The 19,339-nt window shown below is 33.3% G+C and overlaps 1 protein-coding gene and 1 long non-coding RNA gene across 4 annotated transcripts in view; one reads left to right on the top strand and one right to left on the bottom strand.

Moving 5' to 3' along the window:
• The window catches only part of LOC145940344 (uncharacterized), a 33,370-nt gene extending 24,748 nt beyond the window's left edge, over positions 1 to 8,622 (top strand). The window contains exons 5-8 of one of the 2 annotated variants that reach the window (XM_083045394.1): positions 266 to 515; positions 3,736 to 3,957; positions 5,298 to 5,493; positions 6,511 to 8,622. In XM_083045394.1, the coding sequence (XP_082901520.1) occupies positions 266 to 515; positions 3,736 to 3,957; positions 5,298 to 5,493; positions 6,511 to 6,520 (678 nt within the window). In that variant the 3' untranslated portion in view covers positions 6,521 to 8,622. Of the gene's footprint in view, positions 1 to 265; positions 516 to 3,735; positions 3,958 to 5,297; positions 5,494 to 5,742 lie in introns of both variants that reach the window. The other variant, XM_083045393.1, reaches the window with a different exon arrangement.
• Positions 1 to 19,339, bottom strand: part of LOC145940353 (uncharacterized) — a 126,876-nt gene that overhangs the window by 63,146 nt on the left and 44,391 nt on the right. The window lies entirely within an intron of this gene.

Here is a 19,339-nt window from a genome sequence, read left to right as displayed (position 1 = left end):
GCAGACAAAGTGGTACACAGCACAGCACACTAATACAAAGTAATGAGGATAAAATTTTAAAAAATGAAAATAATGTTAGTGAAATAAAATTACAATAAGATAAAGGAACGCGAAGGCTGGAATACGTCCGTTTAGTTTTATCAAGTCGTTTCCATAGTACGATCTAACGTCGCGCGTATATATTAATCAGAATAAACTTGTCAGTCAAAACAAGATTGCATTATATTAGAGAAAATCTGATTTGAGCTGTCTTGTGTGCTTTCAGCTTTCAGGCGACGAGTCGCGACGGCTTTGCGCCAGCGGTGCGAAGGCACCTGAAAAGGGCGACGCAGAAACCGCGAATCTCGGCGTCGCGACTTACGGCTCGGTCGTATTTCAATTGAAAGACGCTCATCTGGAGGCAAACGGTATCTGCGATTTCGTCTTTCGCGCTTTGAGAGTTATCAGCAAGACGATGACATTCACCATATGTCTGACCTGTCTGTCCACTGTGCCTATCTTGATGTTCATCTTCGGTGAGTAAAGAGAGTCATGAATAATGACGGCTTCAATTATAATCTCGGTCACGCTAAAATCGATAGGTCTTTGACCGATAATTGGCCACGCATGAATAATTTAATTATATAAGGGAAAGTATTCGAACAGCATAATGAATATTATATAACAAATAGTAGCGGATAAGTAGGTCGAAAGAGTGACTTTAGGTTCCTCTCGGTTCGATCCGTCTTATATTTCCTCATAGACGTAGCGGATCGATATACTCGGTATATATCTATACTAAGAATTAACGACGGGCTTTCGTGAGACTTAGGAAGGTGATAAAGCTTATCTCTACTCTTTGATCATCATAGCACTTTTTAAAATTCAAATACTGTTAATGTATCACTCTTTAATATAACGTCATTTAATATCCTTTCGTCTTGTTACATTTCAATGCTATACTCTTTCTCAATATTACTTTAAAAAGTTATCATATGAATATTTTATAAGAGAGATAGAAGATTCAGTTCATTTCAAAAAATGATGAAGAATAAATGATTGAACAAGATGTTCTCTTTAACTTCTTCATGTTTCAATAAACTTTGCGAAACCTTCCGACCTTTTTTCATGTAAATTTCCTCCGTTACATATCTCTTGAGAGAATTGACTCTTTTATTAGTCTTAAACTTTTCTTAAGGAAATACCTTTATGAATTACATCCGATGGGAATAATTTCAAATATCAAAGAAAATTTTTAATACCCAACAGTACGAGTACTATATGGTCTTAGTCTGTTACTTTTCAATTAATTTCTGAATCGAGACTGGGTTAAAAGTACGGATTCTCTGATAACGAAAGATAATTCTCAATGATAGTTTACGTGGAGAACGTACCAATTGAAAGATAAGATTTTTTTACCAATGTCTTTCTGACACAAATATATTTCGTACCATCATGAACGATACTAGTCTGAAATTTTATTGAGACAAGTAAATGAGATTTATTAACTGACTATTTTTGCAGTTTACAATCTATCAGTTAATCATATTGTTTGCAATATACGATGTAATGCCAATTTATAATTTATTAGATTTATAGTATAATTTATTAGTAAGTCATTAAATGTGTATTTTTTTCATATTGTGTCTAACATAATGATAATATTTGTGAGAAAAGAACACTAATATATTCTCGAAATTTAATGCAATTATAAATTGAGTATAATTAAACTTCGGGATAAATCTAAAAGTAATTTAAATAAATCTCTCTGATAACTCAAGATAACTTTTTATTTATTTATTTCTCGCGTTGCAAAATTTTACAATAAAATGTAATAATGCGTTCTCTTCGTTTTTCTTTAACGTGAAAAGAATTTCAACCAGCAAAATGCAAATATTTAGTAAATATTCCCAGTAATACGAGGAGAAATATGCATAACAGTGTAAAATAAATAAAATCTAACTTCTGCTAACAAATTGTTATAAATTTTCTGAAATAAAATTTCTTCAATTTTATTCTTTTGTAATTTTACACAGTACACGTAATTTAAATATACTCAATTTGAATGCAATGAGTCTTTTTCTAAGCCAAATAAATTACGGTATCACATGCAGCAAAAGTGCATTTGTTTTCCGGCCGGATTGAGTATAACAGGATTCGAAATTCTACGAAATATACGACATCGTTTCCGAGTTAATTAATGCTGCCACGATTACGACACGCGAATCGCTAGCGTGTTGAGCTTACGGCATGCAAGCATACTTAATTTCTCGGCTATAGTCGGTTATTCGCGCTATAAGGGGCATGGATGTTCAACCTAATTTATTGCAGGCTTGGTGCATTCACCTTCCGGCAAAGTCAACCCGATAAGAACTGCAATCGATAATATAATAGCGTAGACGAACCACGAAAAATAGCCACAAATTGCCGAATGAGATTTAAACGTTTCATGAATTACGACACAAAAACATGAAAGGGTCATAAAAATATTTGATAAGGTACTTAAAAATCTTAGGATAACATAAAAAAGGACTGATTCAAGGAACAATGTGGAGCACATTGAAGATTCAACGTATTAGAATACCATTAAGAAAATTACCTTATTGCCTAACTTGGATTGCGGAAGAAGAAAAGGAAGCAATCGACATATCATGATTGTCGATCGTTTGTCTTATGCGAAATTTGATCGTCATATATCTCAGATATTTCGTAATTTCGTAATCGTTACAGCATTACATTCGAAATAAAGATATTTAAACTGTTGACATGATATAAATTGCTTCAAAGTGCTCTTTTTTCAAATATAATATATACTCACATATACTATATACATATGTATGTATATGTATATATGTATGTTTGTGTATGTGTAATTTTTTAAACGTATTATATTATCTCTGCAACAACTGTCTAAGTATTTATAATAATTGTATTGATTTCTTATCGTAGCTAAAATATACAGAATACATTTTTTATGAAACTAATGCAGAGAGATTATGTAATAGCAGAAATTTGATAGTTTACATATGTGTATGCAAGATGTGCATAATAACAACGTGTTCGAGTGTACTAGTGGAGAACCGTATTTGCATGTTATGTTATCCTAAGTTGGACGTAGAATCAGGACGTGATATACAGGATAGACGTCAGGCAACACGCAATTAATGCTAAATTATTCCTCGCTGGCGCTACAAAAAGCGCATAATAATGACGCACATCATATATACGTTAGATCTTAATTGATGAGCAAGAATATCGATTAAGAGATGTTTTCCTCTTTTCTTTTCGAAAATAATAATGAGTTTATAAAGAAAAAGAGAGAGAAAGAGAGCGTTAAGCAAATTATTGTAATATGTTATTGCTGCTTGGCGCACGAACTATGAAATAGAGTATTCGGGTCACAAACATAAAAAGAACTGATATAAATGGAAAATGTCATAAAAGACAGCTCCACTAACGAGAAAAATTTCGCGGGAAGAAACAAAAGTCGTGTCATCAATTATCACATTTTACTGCCGCGATGCGACGTAAAATCGAAATTTCTATATGTAATGTTTAATCAGAAATAATTTTACACATACACAGCCATATACACATGTGTTTAAGCTAAATATAATATAAATATAATATACACATAATATATTACATAAATATATATTATAAAGAACTTCTATGTGACGTGTGTATGGCAGATTTTTTTTTTATATCGTAACAAATGGCGAATGTGTCGAGTCATATTTGAGTTTATTGTTGTAGGTGTGCAGTTCATTAAGGATTGCCCGAAAGAGCCATACATTCCTGTCTACATGCTGATTGGAGGAGTTCTAGGCGTCGTACGCATGTTCTGGGCGCTTTATTCGCAGATACGCTCTCGCAGGCCGGAAGTCCTTTCCGTTCCTGCCGTCAGACCATACGTCTCACCTATGAAATTACTCTCCATAGTTCTATCGTGCTTCCTGGTCGCATGGTTCGCGTTAGGTAAGTAATTTGAAATTTCGTTCGGAATTATACCCGCGGCGTTTTATACATCCTGCACCAGCAGCACCCAAACTCTCTGAGCGTTAAAACCGCAGAGGATTTATTCAACAAGTGCAAAGCCGTATTACGAAAACGCGTGCTTCATAATATTCGATTACATGATTCCATAATTACTTTATGCAAACGTGAATAAATAATAGAAGATTATTATTGTGCAAAATAAATCAAAAATGATAAAAGTAATTATCATTTTTTAATAATTTTCTTATTTTACCTACTAAATTTCCTTTAATTATTTTATATTAATTATTTATTTTATATTATTTTGCAGAGTAATTTAATTTTATCGCTATCCTGTTTTCTAAGTAAAATTCTTTGAATAAAATTTTGCGCGATATAATAAGAATTTTTAATTTAAATGAATGAAACAATGCTCGAAGAATAGTTTCATCGCGATCTTGTATTACTGCATAAATATTATAGTGTGTATTGTATTTTTTCCTAGATTGATCATTACGCAATGTTTTCTGTTCCATTATTCTTACGAGTAAATTTTTAAGTAAATATCAGTTAAGTGGCTTTGTTTAAATTTGCATTGGACAACTTTAACATTCTATGTGTGATGAAAAATAAATTGATGTTAAGAGATGTCTCAAAAATGCGCAATATTATCTTTGATTAAAATATACAATTATTTTCTTTTTTCATAAATTATCAGTATATGTTAATATTATATTGCTTCGTATCTATTATGTTATATCGATAGACTCATATTTTTTTATTTTTTTTTTAAGCTTGAGATTTCTTTTATTTCCTGCTAATACGAGTTCACGTAAAATAGCAAGGAATATAAAGTGTTGTAAAAATATATGTAAATCTGCGTGCAAAAAAAAATTTCGCGTTTACAAAATCCATTGCGTTATGACGATTCCAACCGTTCGTGACCAGGCATCGTTGTGCAATATTTATATTTGATAAAGTGCGCCAATTTGCGAGTGTCGTATGACGAAACGCGACAATTTGTTGGTCGGAGTGCGGGACGTAATTGCAGGCTGCTTAATCACGAGCACTTGATATGTATGCCACGTAACTCCGCGAGATCGTTACTCTGATTCGAAAGTTTTTGGGTCGAATAAGAGCAAGGTTTTAGTTGAGTGTGAAAACGAACGAGCGAAGAAAAACAATTTTTCTACCCGTACTTTCAAAGAAATATTTTTCAATATAGAGTTCCAATATTGTTTAAACTTGATAACATTCTCCTTTGTATTATATTGCTCAAACTTCAAAGATGTTTATTTGTCGTTCATCGTGTCGTATGCTTTCTTATTTTTTTGTTCCAGGACATTATTGGATACTGCATATAATGTGGCCGGAATACGAACTTTTGTTGTACGCGCCCAATCGATGGTGTCACAAAACGCTCTATATTTTTTCTTTAGTTCATCTGTGTGTGGTGTACGCGGTTTTATTTGTAATACTAATAGTGGCGATCGGTCTGGCTTTCTGCAGAATTTTGGAATGCCCTTTACCAGAACGGTAAGTCATTTTTTGGCGTATTCGGAATATCTCGTTTTAGGATTTGTTAAAAAAAAAGAGAGATCAGTTATCTTAATTAGAAGCTGATAACGTTAGATCTATTTTAGTACGATATCTCTAAAATGTATTAAAAAATGTATAAAAAAATTTTAGCCATTATTTACGAACACTTATATCTTGTGTGAATTATATTTTCGTGTATAAATTTTTGTAAATAATTCGTAAAATTTCTCTTTTTATGAATTGCAGATATAGAAAGCGACAATTCCAATCAAGATTAATTTTCCTAAAAATTTTCAAAATGGAAGAATAACTTACAATTAGACACGTGATACGATTTTTTTCTTGGAAAATACAATTATGACTTAATGAAAATAACGTGCGACGTTGACCCAATTTTTGTAGAATTGACGATGAAAACTATTTTACGACGAGTACGACGATGAAATATATTTCGACGATATCGTGTTTCAATTTGCTTATTACAATACTCGATACATTTGTAGAGCCAAATAGCACGAAAAGCATGTATCGTATAGGGCTCGTATATATACGCACATAAATTATGTTCCTATCGTCAACGAAATGTAAATATCTCGCTCATAGCTTACATTGCGTGTTAAACAGAACGACGTGATTAAAATATTCGCGACGATTACAAAAGATATGAGTTAAAAGACTTCGCAAAAATAACTGTATCGCGATCTAGCCCGTTTTCTATTCCGCATATGAATGATACGCACGAAATGCCAAATGCTTGACTCGTCGAAATCATTGTGTGTTTGTTGATAGCGCCCGTTATCTAACCATTACTAAAATTATAATCGTTGAAACGATATACATATATAGTTTCGATAATGTTTCCCCACTCGATCTATGTCACAGCGATATAGAAAGCTATATTAAAAATGAGATAAAAAAAACAACTTTTTTTATACATAAGGCGACAAACTCCCCCGCGAGATCGATAAGAGCGCACTCACGCTCCAAAGTGCTCCCGTTCTGATCGACTTTCAGATACAAATAACCACGGCGATCCGTTCGCCAGAATAAAATCCGTGAGAAGAAGAAGTCGACGGCCGGCGGCAGAGATGGAGGCTGGCGTCTAGACAGACATAAGGTCCTGGAGGACCTACAGGAGGAGGTGGATGACGACGATGACGAGCGGAGCGACGACGGGGAGGAAGGCGGTAACAAGATCGTGCAGGAGGTGAAGTATTGCAGCAAAGTGCAGTTTCGTGCGCCGGATATCATTGAGCTATGATAAATAAGCGATGCGACGGGCGAAACGCGGAGTCTTGCTGCCGGTGGCGGAAGAACTCAGGAGGAAGAGGCTCATAATCTTAAAAGTTTGCCGTAATAACGAGGACGCTGGCCGCGGGGGCAGAATTTGCGACAGGAAACTCAGGAGAGACGGAAAAGGGAAAACGAATAACGAGGTCGCGAGAGGAAAGATAGATCGACGATGGGGCTTTCGTGAATAATCGAGATCTCGGCTCTGACACGTGTGAGATCCCGGATAGAGTCTTCGTATTTTTCGCAAAGGAGATCGGTGAATGTGAGGGAAACGGTGGGGGATCCGGATCGATCGCGAAGGAATTAACAGCTTGACGAGGGTATTATAATGGAATCTACGCGGAAACATGTAATTGTGACTCGATTCGTTTATCCCAATTAATTTTGTGGAATGTGATGTGAAAGAGAAGATAGTATATAATTGATATTTTGTAACAATATATTCGTGCAATATTAAATGCATGGCGATAATTTTTTGCAACGATTATTTTTCAAAATGTGTTAAAGTATTAATATCAAATTCACTTCATTTTTAAGTCGAATTTTGAGTAAATCGACGCGAAAAGTTCTCATAGTTTCATGGTTTTTGGACTCAACCATATTTCGTAGCAACGAAAGGAAACGGAATAAAATTTTCATTGACGAAAGAAGATTACCCGAAGACCTTGCTGTAAGAATGATACTGGAAGGAACACGTCTTTGCCCCAGTAGCAGAGGATAAAAACAGAGAATATTTTCTGAAGAATTTCGTCTACGAAACTCCGTAGTTTCGATTTAAGCGTGTCTTAGCTGTGGTTCAGAGAGGAAATCGATACGAAGACCTTCATTCGTATCAAAACAAGAATATCCGATTTCACTCTTACAAAAATAATGCTTCTTTTTTTTATACAGAATTAAATGCAGAAATCTAAATCACCTGAGCAATCTGATTGAATCGACATGATTAAACCGTATATTCTTTTTCTCCTGAGAATGTTTGTCAAGGAATTCTACATCGTTTTAATAGCGAGCGATTTATTCGAAAGACTAATCATTGATCTCCTGATTCTTTTAATTCGTCTCAACGTAGGAGTTTATTGATTTTCTTCTGTTTTTATCGCCTAGCTCTGTCAGCAAGCATATAAATAAGGGTGAACAACTGTGGTAAACACGTTTCATCTTATTTTATACCATATACAAGTTTTGAAAAGTTGATGAATATTTCTGAATAAAATTATTCCGCAAGATTTTTCTTGATAACTTAAAGTTCTTGAACTCGAGTTTCATTAGTTTCCACGTAAATCCGCCCCCATGGAAAACGCGCCACGTCAAAAATCTCGTCGAACCACGTTTGAAGACCGCGCCAAGTTGAAGAAAATTCGCGGAAATTTTACGATTGCAGTTTTAACCGTGTAACGTCACCGCGCAAAGTGGCGGTTCGCCCAAACGCGAAGAACTCGCAGCTTTCCAAGTTACTTAGTTCCGAAGCAGAAAATCGTACGGAGGGGAAAACCGCCCTGGGACAAAGAACGAAACCCCGGTATCGACTTATCGAGCGACATCGATGTCGACGATGACGACATCGACGAAGACGACGTACTCTCCTATCTCTCCGGCCGAACTGACGCGCAAATCCGCTTCATCGAATCAAGTCTGGGAAAAGTAGATACAGTGACTGTGACAATTGTGTGCCTCCGTTCGCTCAGTGACGGAAGTGATATCGAAATTTTGCGTCCCGGTAATTCGCGATGCTCTCTCTCTCTCTCTCCCTCTCTCTCTCTCTCTCTCTCTCTCTCTCTCTCTCTCTCTCTCTCTCTCTCTCTCTCTCTCTCTCTCTCTCTCTCTCTCTCTCTCTCTCTCTCTCTGTCTTTATCTTTCTCGCGAAGGGGTAATACTTGTGCAAAATTTCGCGTAGGAGAAATATAGAATTCAACGATCGCTCGTTGCGATTCGTCGACATGTCAAAGCTTCCAATCGTTTTTCGTTATCTCTCGATAGTATCGAACGTCGGCTGCAGGTAAGTGGATCTGATTAAGGATACTTCAACTAGGATGAAACATATAAAGTATAGGAGATATTATTCCTTAACTCTCATTACACTTTTCTCATTCTTTCTCTTATCTATTTCCAAATTAAATTTTGAAAAATTGCAGATTTTTCAATTATTTCTTTTTTCATAAAGAAATAGATAATTCAAATGATAAACGTCAAAGTGGATTTATATTTCGCACGAAAAAATATCACTTTTTATATCTTTATTTGTTCCACGCTATCGCATTCAAATAATATTTTATAACTCTCATTTAAGATACAGTCCATCGAAGTAAGTATGCTGGAATGAGAAAAGCTTTGGATCGAGTCTCAAAAGGAATCAAACATACTTTGACGCGCGTACTAACTATTAGCTATGTACTATCAATTCGTACGCCAATTGTATAATGCGATCGATTAAGTCATTATATATTATATATTTGTCCTGAGTGAAACTTGTCGACCATCGGAGGCATTATAAATAGGTTTTTACACGGCTACTACACACATATACCCGTGCAAATATACAAAGATATATATACTTTCTCACATACACAACTTTTCTATCAATATTTGCATCATCGAGCGTGTTGTTTTGTTTCACTCGTTAAGTTTCGAGGTAATGATATATAAATAATGATTCTCGTGTTATATCATTAATTAAAAAATAGTATAATTAAAAAAATAAAAAATAATGAACCAATTAATGATACGCCTGATGTTTTCGCTGAAATTTCTCTACGTAAAAGTGCTTCTTTCCGGACCAGTTAATTAAAGGTTAAAAAAAAATTGTTTTCTATTGTTCGTGAAACAAAGAATAAAAGATACGATGATGTATTGCACGACAAAAGGATAAGAGTGAGGATTCAGCTTAATATCAGGTGAAAATTAAATCTATCCATCATGCTGAATTTATAGGAAAATAGACGAATAGAATGGTAGAATAAATCAAGAATCGAAGATAAAAATTTCCACTTCAAGTAAGATGTAATAACTGAGATGGTTAGATGAGTTAGAGCAAAGTATATGTTAAATTGAGCGAAAGTGGGTCAATGAGTGAGTTTCTCAGTAAAAATGCGCGATTTACTCTACGATCCCTTTCATCCGTAGTTGTTATGTAAAAGATTTTGACGTTATAAAAGTTGTTTAATAAAATGAGGGTATACGTGCAAATGCCATTGAACATATAAACATTCATAAATATATCGTTGTTCTAAATGTAAAGAATTTTAAAACCAGCATATAAATTTTTAGAAGTTTAGTCTTTTTTTTTGTAAGCTTTAATGCATTTCCCACAGTATAAAACTTTTTGATACAGCGACGATTAATCTTAAACTTACGAAATTTATCATAGTACATTCGATGCTCGCGCATATAAAAAGAGTCATCCCAATTTCAACAATAAAATGAACATTCCTAAAGAACCCCGCACCGGTCATAGGGGGAAAATGTCTTTCTGCGGATTTAGCTAATTTTTGGATATGTTGTAGTTCTCGTCATTCTGAACAAATGTCTCAATAATGGGCAGAATGATCTAATGAGCCGTTTCCGTGCTACAAGCCCTGAAAGGTCCAGATTTAACATGTAAAAATATAAGTTTTTCGACTTGAAATAAAGAAGGATGGATTTTTCTTCTTCAATTCTTAACTGTACTGATGATAATTATTGTTAAGAGTTGTATAAAGACAACGGATGTTATAAACTATATATATAATATCAATAAATATATATTCAACTTATACATACACATTATATGTCCACTTTTATAATTGACATACATTATAAATCCACATAGATTGGACTGTACTACATACATCCGTTGTCTTTATACGACTCTAAACAATAATTGTCATCAATACAGTTAAGAATCGAAGAAAAAAATCCATCCTTCCTTATTTCGAGTCGAAAAACTTATACTTTTGCATGTTAAATCTGGACCTTTCAGGGCTTGTAGCACGGAAACGGCTCATTAGATCATTCTGCCCGTTGAGACATTTGTTCAGAATGACGAGAACTACAACATATCCAAAAATTAGCCAAATCCGCAGAAAGACATTTTCCCCCTATGACCGGTGCGGGGTCCTTTGGAAGCTTTATAATTAGGCTGACGATATATTTAATTTCGTCGACATATCATATGATGCACGTTATATACGCGTCTCGAGTATCTTTTACGTCAAGAACTTCGATCCAACTTGTGTTATTCTTTTGCAATTACGATGCGACCGATCGCATCTCGATACTCTGTCATGCGAAATATATCAAGGAAAAAAAATAGATAATAAACTGGGAGGAGAGGAAAGGCACACACAAACACAAATGCGTCAATTAAATCAATACATTAACAAGCTTCATTATAAGCTAAAATATAACTCTTGAGAGAGATTGTTTTTTTGCCTAAATGCAAATAACGAGCAACATGACTATAGATATATAAAGAGCGAATATGCATAAATAAACTTTCCCCGTTTTAATGAAATTATTTCATCGCAAACGCGTGAATCTGCTCATATTTAATATTGCTACAGAAAACATGCATATTCGTGCGCACAAGTATTTATACGTTTTGATAAATATTATTACTTTTTATATTATCTAAATGTAGCAAATAATTTACATCATTTTTATTACTACATGGAAAAAATAAAGCAAGATTCATGGATGTTAATTATATGATTTATAATTTAATCGTTCTTTATGTATCTATATAGTCATCGTATTGGATCTCATACGAGGAAAATCGCGAATGCTTTTTAAGTACACGAAAGCAACAGCATTTATTTGTATAATACATATACACATTGTACATGTAAATATATATTCTTACACACGTGTGAATAAGAATAATTTCTCCAACAAAAATCTGACCAAATGCAACGATAGGTGATCTATGTGAATTAAAATGTTTCAATGGCCGTTAATTTTACTTCATCGTTCTTACGTTTGCACTTGCGACTGGTTCGAAAACGGGTCCATACTTAATCGTCTATGTACGGAATAAATAAATACAGTGATCGTGTCGTAATTAAGGCTGTACCTCAACTCATCAACGTATATGTGACCGTAAAATAAATCTCCGCTGGGAACGCGCCTTGCACGATATTTCCATACTCGTCATTTATTCGTTTACCATTATTTCAACGAGTGAAAATTCTGTTCGATTTCCAATCGAACGAACATCAGAAAAAAAGAATACTTTTTATTACTTTTTACTTTTTCACATTGACAATTACACGTAAAAATGACCTAAGTAAAAATAAAAATTTGAAAGAAATGAAAAAAATGCAAAATAATTATTCGCTAACATTCTCATTCTTAAACAAAAAATAATTGAAATTGTATCGATTAATAAATCGAAAGCATGGTTCGCTTGCTTTGAAATATTTTATGTTTGAACAAAATATTATTGTTAGAATTTTCCTCATGAGAAGGAACATTTTGTTCCTTGTGAAATAAAATGTCTTTGGAATTATAAAACCCTCTAGCTACATGTTGGACAATGGTACAAAATTTCAATTGAGATTGTGACAGATGGCGATTAAATTAAGGTTTCGTCTATAGAAATGTGAATTTTATTACAGTTGGTTTCCTAAAAGCAATGGCTATATGTTACAGTCAAATGTGACAGCTACGGACATAAATCATATATCATATGACGGTCAGAGACACGTGTCCATATACATACAAAATTTACATATATAACTAAGAAAATTTTAAACAAGTTTAAATGCGTAAATGTTTGATTGTAAAAGTGATCCAGTTCCGAATAGGAAATAATCATGTTAAGTTAAATTTACTAAGTATCTTTATGATTGATAATTATTATAAAAATTATGTGTCGTTTTTTCGTACGATTCATAGTAACATTAATGATTATTATCTACGTCTTCCTTCCCTTTTTCATTATTTTTTTAGATATCTATCACTTTGAATCGTATTCAGAATCGCACCATTAATGGCAAATGTGTCTGTATATCTGATAAATTTTATCAAACTATATCACGACGCTATATTTAACGTAAATGAAAGTCCTACTGAGTACAGTGACAACACGGAGTTCATTGTTAGTTTTAAAAATCACTAAAATTGTAAAAGTATATTTGTTAGTTTTGTATGCATATCGATAAATTGCGTATCAATTTTCATTGACGAAAATTCAATGGCCGTTCCGCAATTTTATAGTATCTATTTCAACATAAAAAGCCCCTAAGTAGAAATCACGGAACAGAAAGGGAGAAGACAAAAAATATGTAAATCGATGCGCTGTATATTTACCGTACACTAAATCGCCAGTTTGATAGAACTAATTTGAGAATGAAAGAGTTGAATTTAATGACATGTAAATTTACAATATTTACATGACAATATTATACTATACAAATAGAAAATAGATATAAAATCACAATTTTATTTAAATAACAGATATTTGTTATTAATTTTGATAAATGATAGATAATTTTTTTTGCGCAAAAATTCAAATTGTGCGTGCCATGCATCGATTGATAATCGAAAAATATATAATTTAAAAAATTTTACGTAGTATAATGTACGTTAACCCTCCGCATCGGCGAAAGCCGAATCATTCATGACCTATATTTTATGAATGTTTTATAAAGCTTGTACGATAATTGCAACCAATATTCGATGTGTGCATTCAACAAAAATATCAATAATTTTTATTATAAAAATATTTTTCTTTTAATTGTTGCATACAATATTAAAAAAAAAGAAAAAAAGAAAAAAAAGAGATTTACACACACATACACATACTCACACACATACACATATAAAAATATATAATTAAAATTTATTATAAAATTTTAACCCGAGATACAAAAGAAATTTTATTATGTCAAAATTCATGCAGCTTTCACCGTGCGCGCAGCTGTCACGCTGTCCGAGGGTTAAATAATATGTCGTACATTATGATACGATAATAATGAGAAAAAAATGAAATAAAATATATTTTTTAATAAATCATGTATTATTCGTCCCCAATATTCGCGCTATGGTGTCAGTGCGACCGTGTGCGTTCTTAATAAACGTACAAACATCAACGAAAATATAGAGAAGTTGTAAATTACAACGGGAAAATTACAACGAGAGTCATGGAAATACCATTAACTCGTCCGCGACTTTGTTTTGATAACTTAATCAATCGCGCTTTACGTTATTTATGAGAATAATTGATCATACTATCCATTGTGCGTCCTGTATAGCCAGTCATTATGTTTGATGAATTATCATTGATTAACTTATCTAAGTTATCGTCAGCGCTATTTACGTTTAGCGTCATCAACGTGCATGCCTAAATGCGTGAATGTGAGTGATCATGTCTACAATATAATTTTTGTATTTATCTCTTAAGTTATTTTGTCTTTAAATATAATATTTATTTTATATGCAGTGTTTTTAAAATTTCTTTCAAAAAAATTTTATGTCGTTTCCGAACATCAGAACTAGGAAAAGATATAACTGATATTTAAAAATCAACAATTCACGAGTTTTATATAGAGAAAAAATAGATACGGAGATGTGAACATTCATCTCTATTTCAAAAAATTCATACGCTTGCAAATTAATAGATAGTGATCTGACTTTTTGTTCTCATTCCATTAGTCCTGCAACATTACGTGCGTTTTCTGTCGTCGGAGAGAGAAATAGAAATTTATTACAATGCCTAAGCCAATAAAATGACGAGATATAGGATATAATGATATATCGAACGATAGATGATATTTGTCGTGATTTATTATACGAATGCGGCATAATTCTGTACTTGAGAATGAGTCGGCAGTGGTACTTTGTGATAATCATGTTTACATACTTATATACATACATACATACATATATATATATGTATGTGTATGTATCAAGCAAGTAACACTTGGAACACCACCGAGATAGAACAAATTTTGAATCTCTGATTACGGTCCTCTCCTCTATACTTAGCCCCGCCTATATAGCTATAGTAGTATCGTCGATTAGTAATTATATTAATAAATGTACTGTTGAGAAAAATGTCGTTGAATTTCGATAGAATTTTAATAGAATAGAAAGTAGAGAATTTATTTATTTTTATACTGGACATCTCGACAATATGAGCGTTCGCTGTATTTAATCGAGCGTCCATTATCAACGAGCACGATGTTTTTCTCGGTTGACTCGGAATTTACGTGTCACAGTTTCTTCGTTGATTCTCCGTAGATAAATGCAAATCCGTTTTAACGCTGATTATCGTTAAAAATGCGCGTGTGTCGTTTGACTTGTTCAATGTGTAACATTCAGCGCGAAACGAATAAACGATAAACGCGCGAAAACGGGAACGATATTAGCATTAACAGTAACGCGAAATCGATCGAAACGCGAAATACAATATTAATGGTACTTTATCTACTTCCGAGTAATCTGGCGAACATCCGAACGATTCCGGTGATATCGGTATTCATTATAAGAGATGTTTCCGTTCCAAATTACTCGGACATTAATGCGCGTCAGAAATAAACTTTTTGCCGCGATATTGCGCTATGTGTTTTAGCGATACGTACATACGTGTGTTTTAGCTGATAGGAATATATTTGCACGCGCCAAGAGTCGCGAATTGTGGTCCAGGCTTTAACGTAGAATTTACATGGCAACGTCACGCAGATCGGTCTCGTTCGCCGCGACAGCGAGACGAGACGTCTCGTGCAAACATATACATCGATCATATACTTTTCTACATCGTTCTCGCCTAGTCTCCTTTGGGATGACTTATGGTTGATCGCTTTGGTCCAATTTCGTAGTTACAACTAGCGTTCTCTCTCAATCTCTTTTACGAGCCACGAGTGCGATAATGGCGTAAGTCAACAGCATAAATCGCGCAATGAATTCGCAAAGTTTAGAGAGACACACAAACGTACACACACATATATATATGAAATTAAAATATGTTATATACTGTGTCGAATTGTATATCAAAAAACCGACATTAATTAGATAACAGTGACAATAGTCTTTCAAAATTTATGGTTTAGAAGAAAGATGATTCCTCATGAATATAATTACAAAAGATTTATTAAATATATACATTATCGTACGGTTGTTAAATTTATACGTTAAATTTATGAATAATGTTAAAACCATGTAAAATTTTAATTCCTTGAGGATGTTAATTAATCGCGAGAACTCTAAAAAACGATGGCATTAATGCAATGAAAAACACATAATTGTTCCATTGTATACAAGTGTCAAGAAGCAAAATTAAAATTAAACTTCGTTTTTTGCGAGAATTTAAATTACACGTTGACGTATATATAGATAGATTGACATTTATTTTATCACGCAGCGTGGAAAATCGGTATTTGTTTCAGCGGAAATCGATGCGTTCGTTCATATTCATTTCATGTATATCGTGAATCAATTTCCGTCGAAAAAAATCGCGTCAATCGAGCGCTATGAAACGAAAAAAAGCAATGCCGAAACTTACGTTTTTTTTGTCACGTCGACAAAAAGCATTCGAAAACTATACATTTTCCAGCGGATTATTATTACGCCCGCATAACTAAAGTTGAAAGCAACAAAGGAAAATTCTCTCGTTTTACCGAGCTTTCGTTTTCAAACGATTCGAATTTGAATAAAAAAATAATTACCGTATAAATTGTACAAATTCTCGTATCATACAAATAACTGAATTATTTTATTAAAAAAGGACATTAACAGGAATTATCGCTAAACTTAATTTGTGTCTCTCTACAATTTATGTACATATATCAGTGTTGCACAACTATTGTATCGTGATAATTGTTATCATAATAACAACATCGTAATATCGAATTCACTTGGATAACTGAGTTATTAATGAGAGTTATTGATAAAATAAGTTTCGATGATTTATATGACGCGGCGGCACCATCATACCGTAATAATCATTACCCGTCTGTAAAAACAGCGAATCGCATCGACGTATTGACTTCGTATAAATCTGGTATAAGCTATTATTATATCTTGTCGAAACGTTGTCGAAATGTTTTATTATTTCGCGATATAGTCATCTGAAAAGGAAAGAGCGCGGATTGTCCAATAAAAATAGAGGATCAGGTAACGTTGTACCAAACCATTAGTACGTATTGACCCGATCGTCGATGCGATTTCGATGCAATCTTTTTAAACGCAGAGAGCTCTTCGCTGCGATTTTCAATCCTTTCGCCGCGGTCCAACGAATCACCCTCATCGTATATCTAATAAAATAGCGATGCACGATTCGATCATTCATGTATGTATGCGTGTGCGTGTGCTAACCGTTATACGAAGACTTTAAGGGTCCAATCACGGCTTTGAATCAGCATAGTTACGCCATAAAACATGTGCGATATCCTCTTATATCTTCTTATACTCGAATAAATTCTGTATTTTAGAAAACTAACGCCTAATCATATCGATTTATATATTTAAATGAAAAGAAATTTAATAGTAGGTTTTTATAATTCATTTCATTTTCTAATCTCTTGGAATTAATTTAAAAAAAATTTTTTTAAATCTCTAATAAAGAAAATATATTTAAAAAAAGATTAATTCAAGAAATAAATTTTTATTCTTTGTTATTTTTCTTGTCAAATTCTTATATTTTCTTACGAAACATCTTATTATTTTACTTACAAATTTATGGCCATGTAAATCATTAAGATGTCAACTATAAAATTTGATGAATATAATCGGTGATTAAATAAATCAATAGAATCTAAATAATCGCTAAGTTTTTCTTTGTTCGTACTATATTATGATATTGTAACAATTGTAAAAAATGATTTTAATGTTGCAACAATCTGCCAAATTTAAAAGACATACAGACGTCTTTCAATCGTTGCAACGTTATAAATCATCATAATATAATGTGCAATTTAAACTTCACCGAATCATGACATATCGCTTTAAAAGTAGTCACACTGTTGATGCAAACGCGGTACACTCATTGCAAAATATTATAAATGCTCGCATTCTCACTGCACATTTAGCGCTAATTGCGACTGTCCATTTACGAAAATTGTTCTATATTCAACAAAGAAAAACGCAACAAATCACATTTAGCACTAAATGAGCGATGAAGATACGGACCAAAGTATCTTAGAGTGGAATATAGGTAGCTTTCGCGATTTGCGCGATTATATAATGGGCTTCCGGAAATTGTGTAAACTATATTTGGCGGAGAACAATTCTGCTAGAAATTATTCGTCCTTTAGCACGTTGTTTGCGCTTACGGAACAGCTATTTACGGGAATACGGTGATCGCGCAGATCGTCAACTGCCTGTAATGAGCCACGAACTCATCGTCTAGGTGCGAAAGAAGCTCGAAGCACGTTTCGGCTTTTTGTAGTGACTAAATCCCGTCTCTAACGAGAGCATTTATGCGATTCCCGTCGAAAATCTTTCACGTTAGGAATCGCTACATGACTACAACATATCAGCGAATTTCATTTAGAAGCAATTTCATTTGTACGATCTATAATTTTGTGTTACATATGCGCGTACGCGCATGAAGATCCGCTGCACATTTTGCATACTGAACGTTTCTGCTTTTGTACAGCGAAGATGGAGATGTAAACGTATGCACTATAATTTTCATCGTCTCTCTAATCATTCTATACGTATCTCGGTTATGTAATTCGGATATTTCGGTAATTCCGCTGAAACTCCTTTCCAAGATAATATCTATACTTCTTGTATATATATTATTATAGATATTTTGAATGATTAATGTCACTTGGACTGATAACTTTTTACTGATATAAAAAGATTTTAGCTTTTTGAAAGAGAAATATTATAATTATATAATATTATATTTTCATTATCGCCGTTTTCATTCAACTATAACTTTTATGTTAACTTTGCAAATATCTTTTAATAAACAAAAAGAAACATTGAGAATTAGAAATAAATGTATGTATGTAGATAATTTTAAAACTATTGTCTATGCGGATCATGTCTTATTTGTACAAACAGCCGGAACGAGTTTGAAGATGTATTTGCGCGTAACTGATGAAGGATGCAACTAAACAATCGAGCAGTGCCAGTGCATGTACCACACATTTGTATAATATACATACAATATAGCATACCATAATGTATATGATAACGCAAACACATATGTACTATGTATCCCCGTAGAACTATTGAGGTAAAAGGAATAGTAATAATTAATACAAGTACATTTATATAAAATGTATACTGTAAACAAAGTGACTGTAAGCGGTATGGTGGACTCATATTGTGACCTATTTATAACATGACCGCCGAGTGAAAATATAAAATGTCTACATGGTATACACAGTGATATTTGCGTCTCAGTTTTTTCCCTGCAAACTGCAAACTTTCCCGCCGTCTATTTTTATACAGTATTTTTATCACGTTCGTCATGTCTTTTGTTTTCGCGAAATCTACCTATCTTTTTTTTTTAATTTAACACGTTTTCTGCCGCGTGAATGGCTTCATGTTATGCTTCACGTTAAATATTCCGTTCAGATCATTTGATATTTTTGTTATTAACAATGTTAAAATTATCATA

Source organism: Prenolepis imparis, unplaced genomic scaffold, assembly GCF_030444845.1.
Source record: "Prenolepis imparis isolate NDT839.2.m4 unplaced genomic scaffold, iyPreImpa1.0 SCAF_9, whole genome shotgun sequence".
Taxonomy (NCBI): Eukaryota; Metazoa; Arthropoda; class Insecta; order Hymenoptera; family Formicidae; genus Prenolepis; species Prenolepis imparis.
This window is presented reverse-complemented; position numbering and strand designations above follow the sequence as displayed.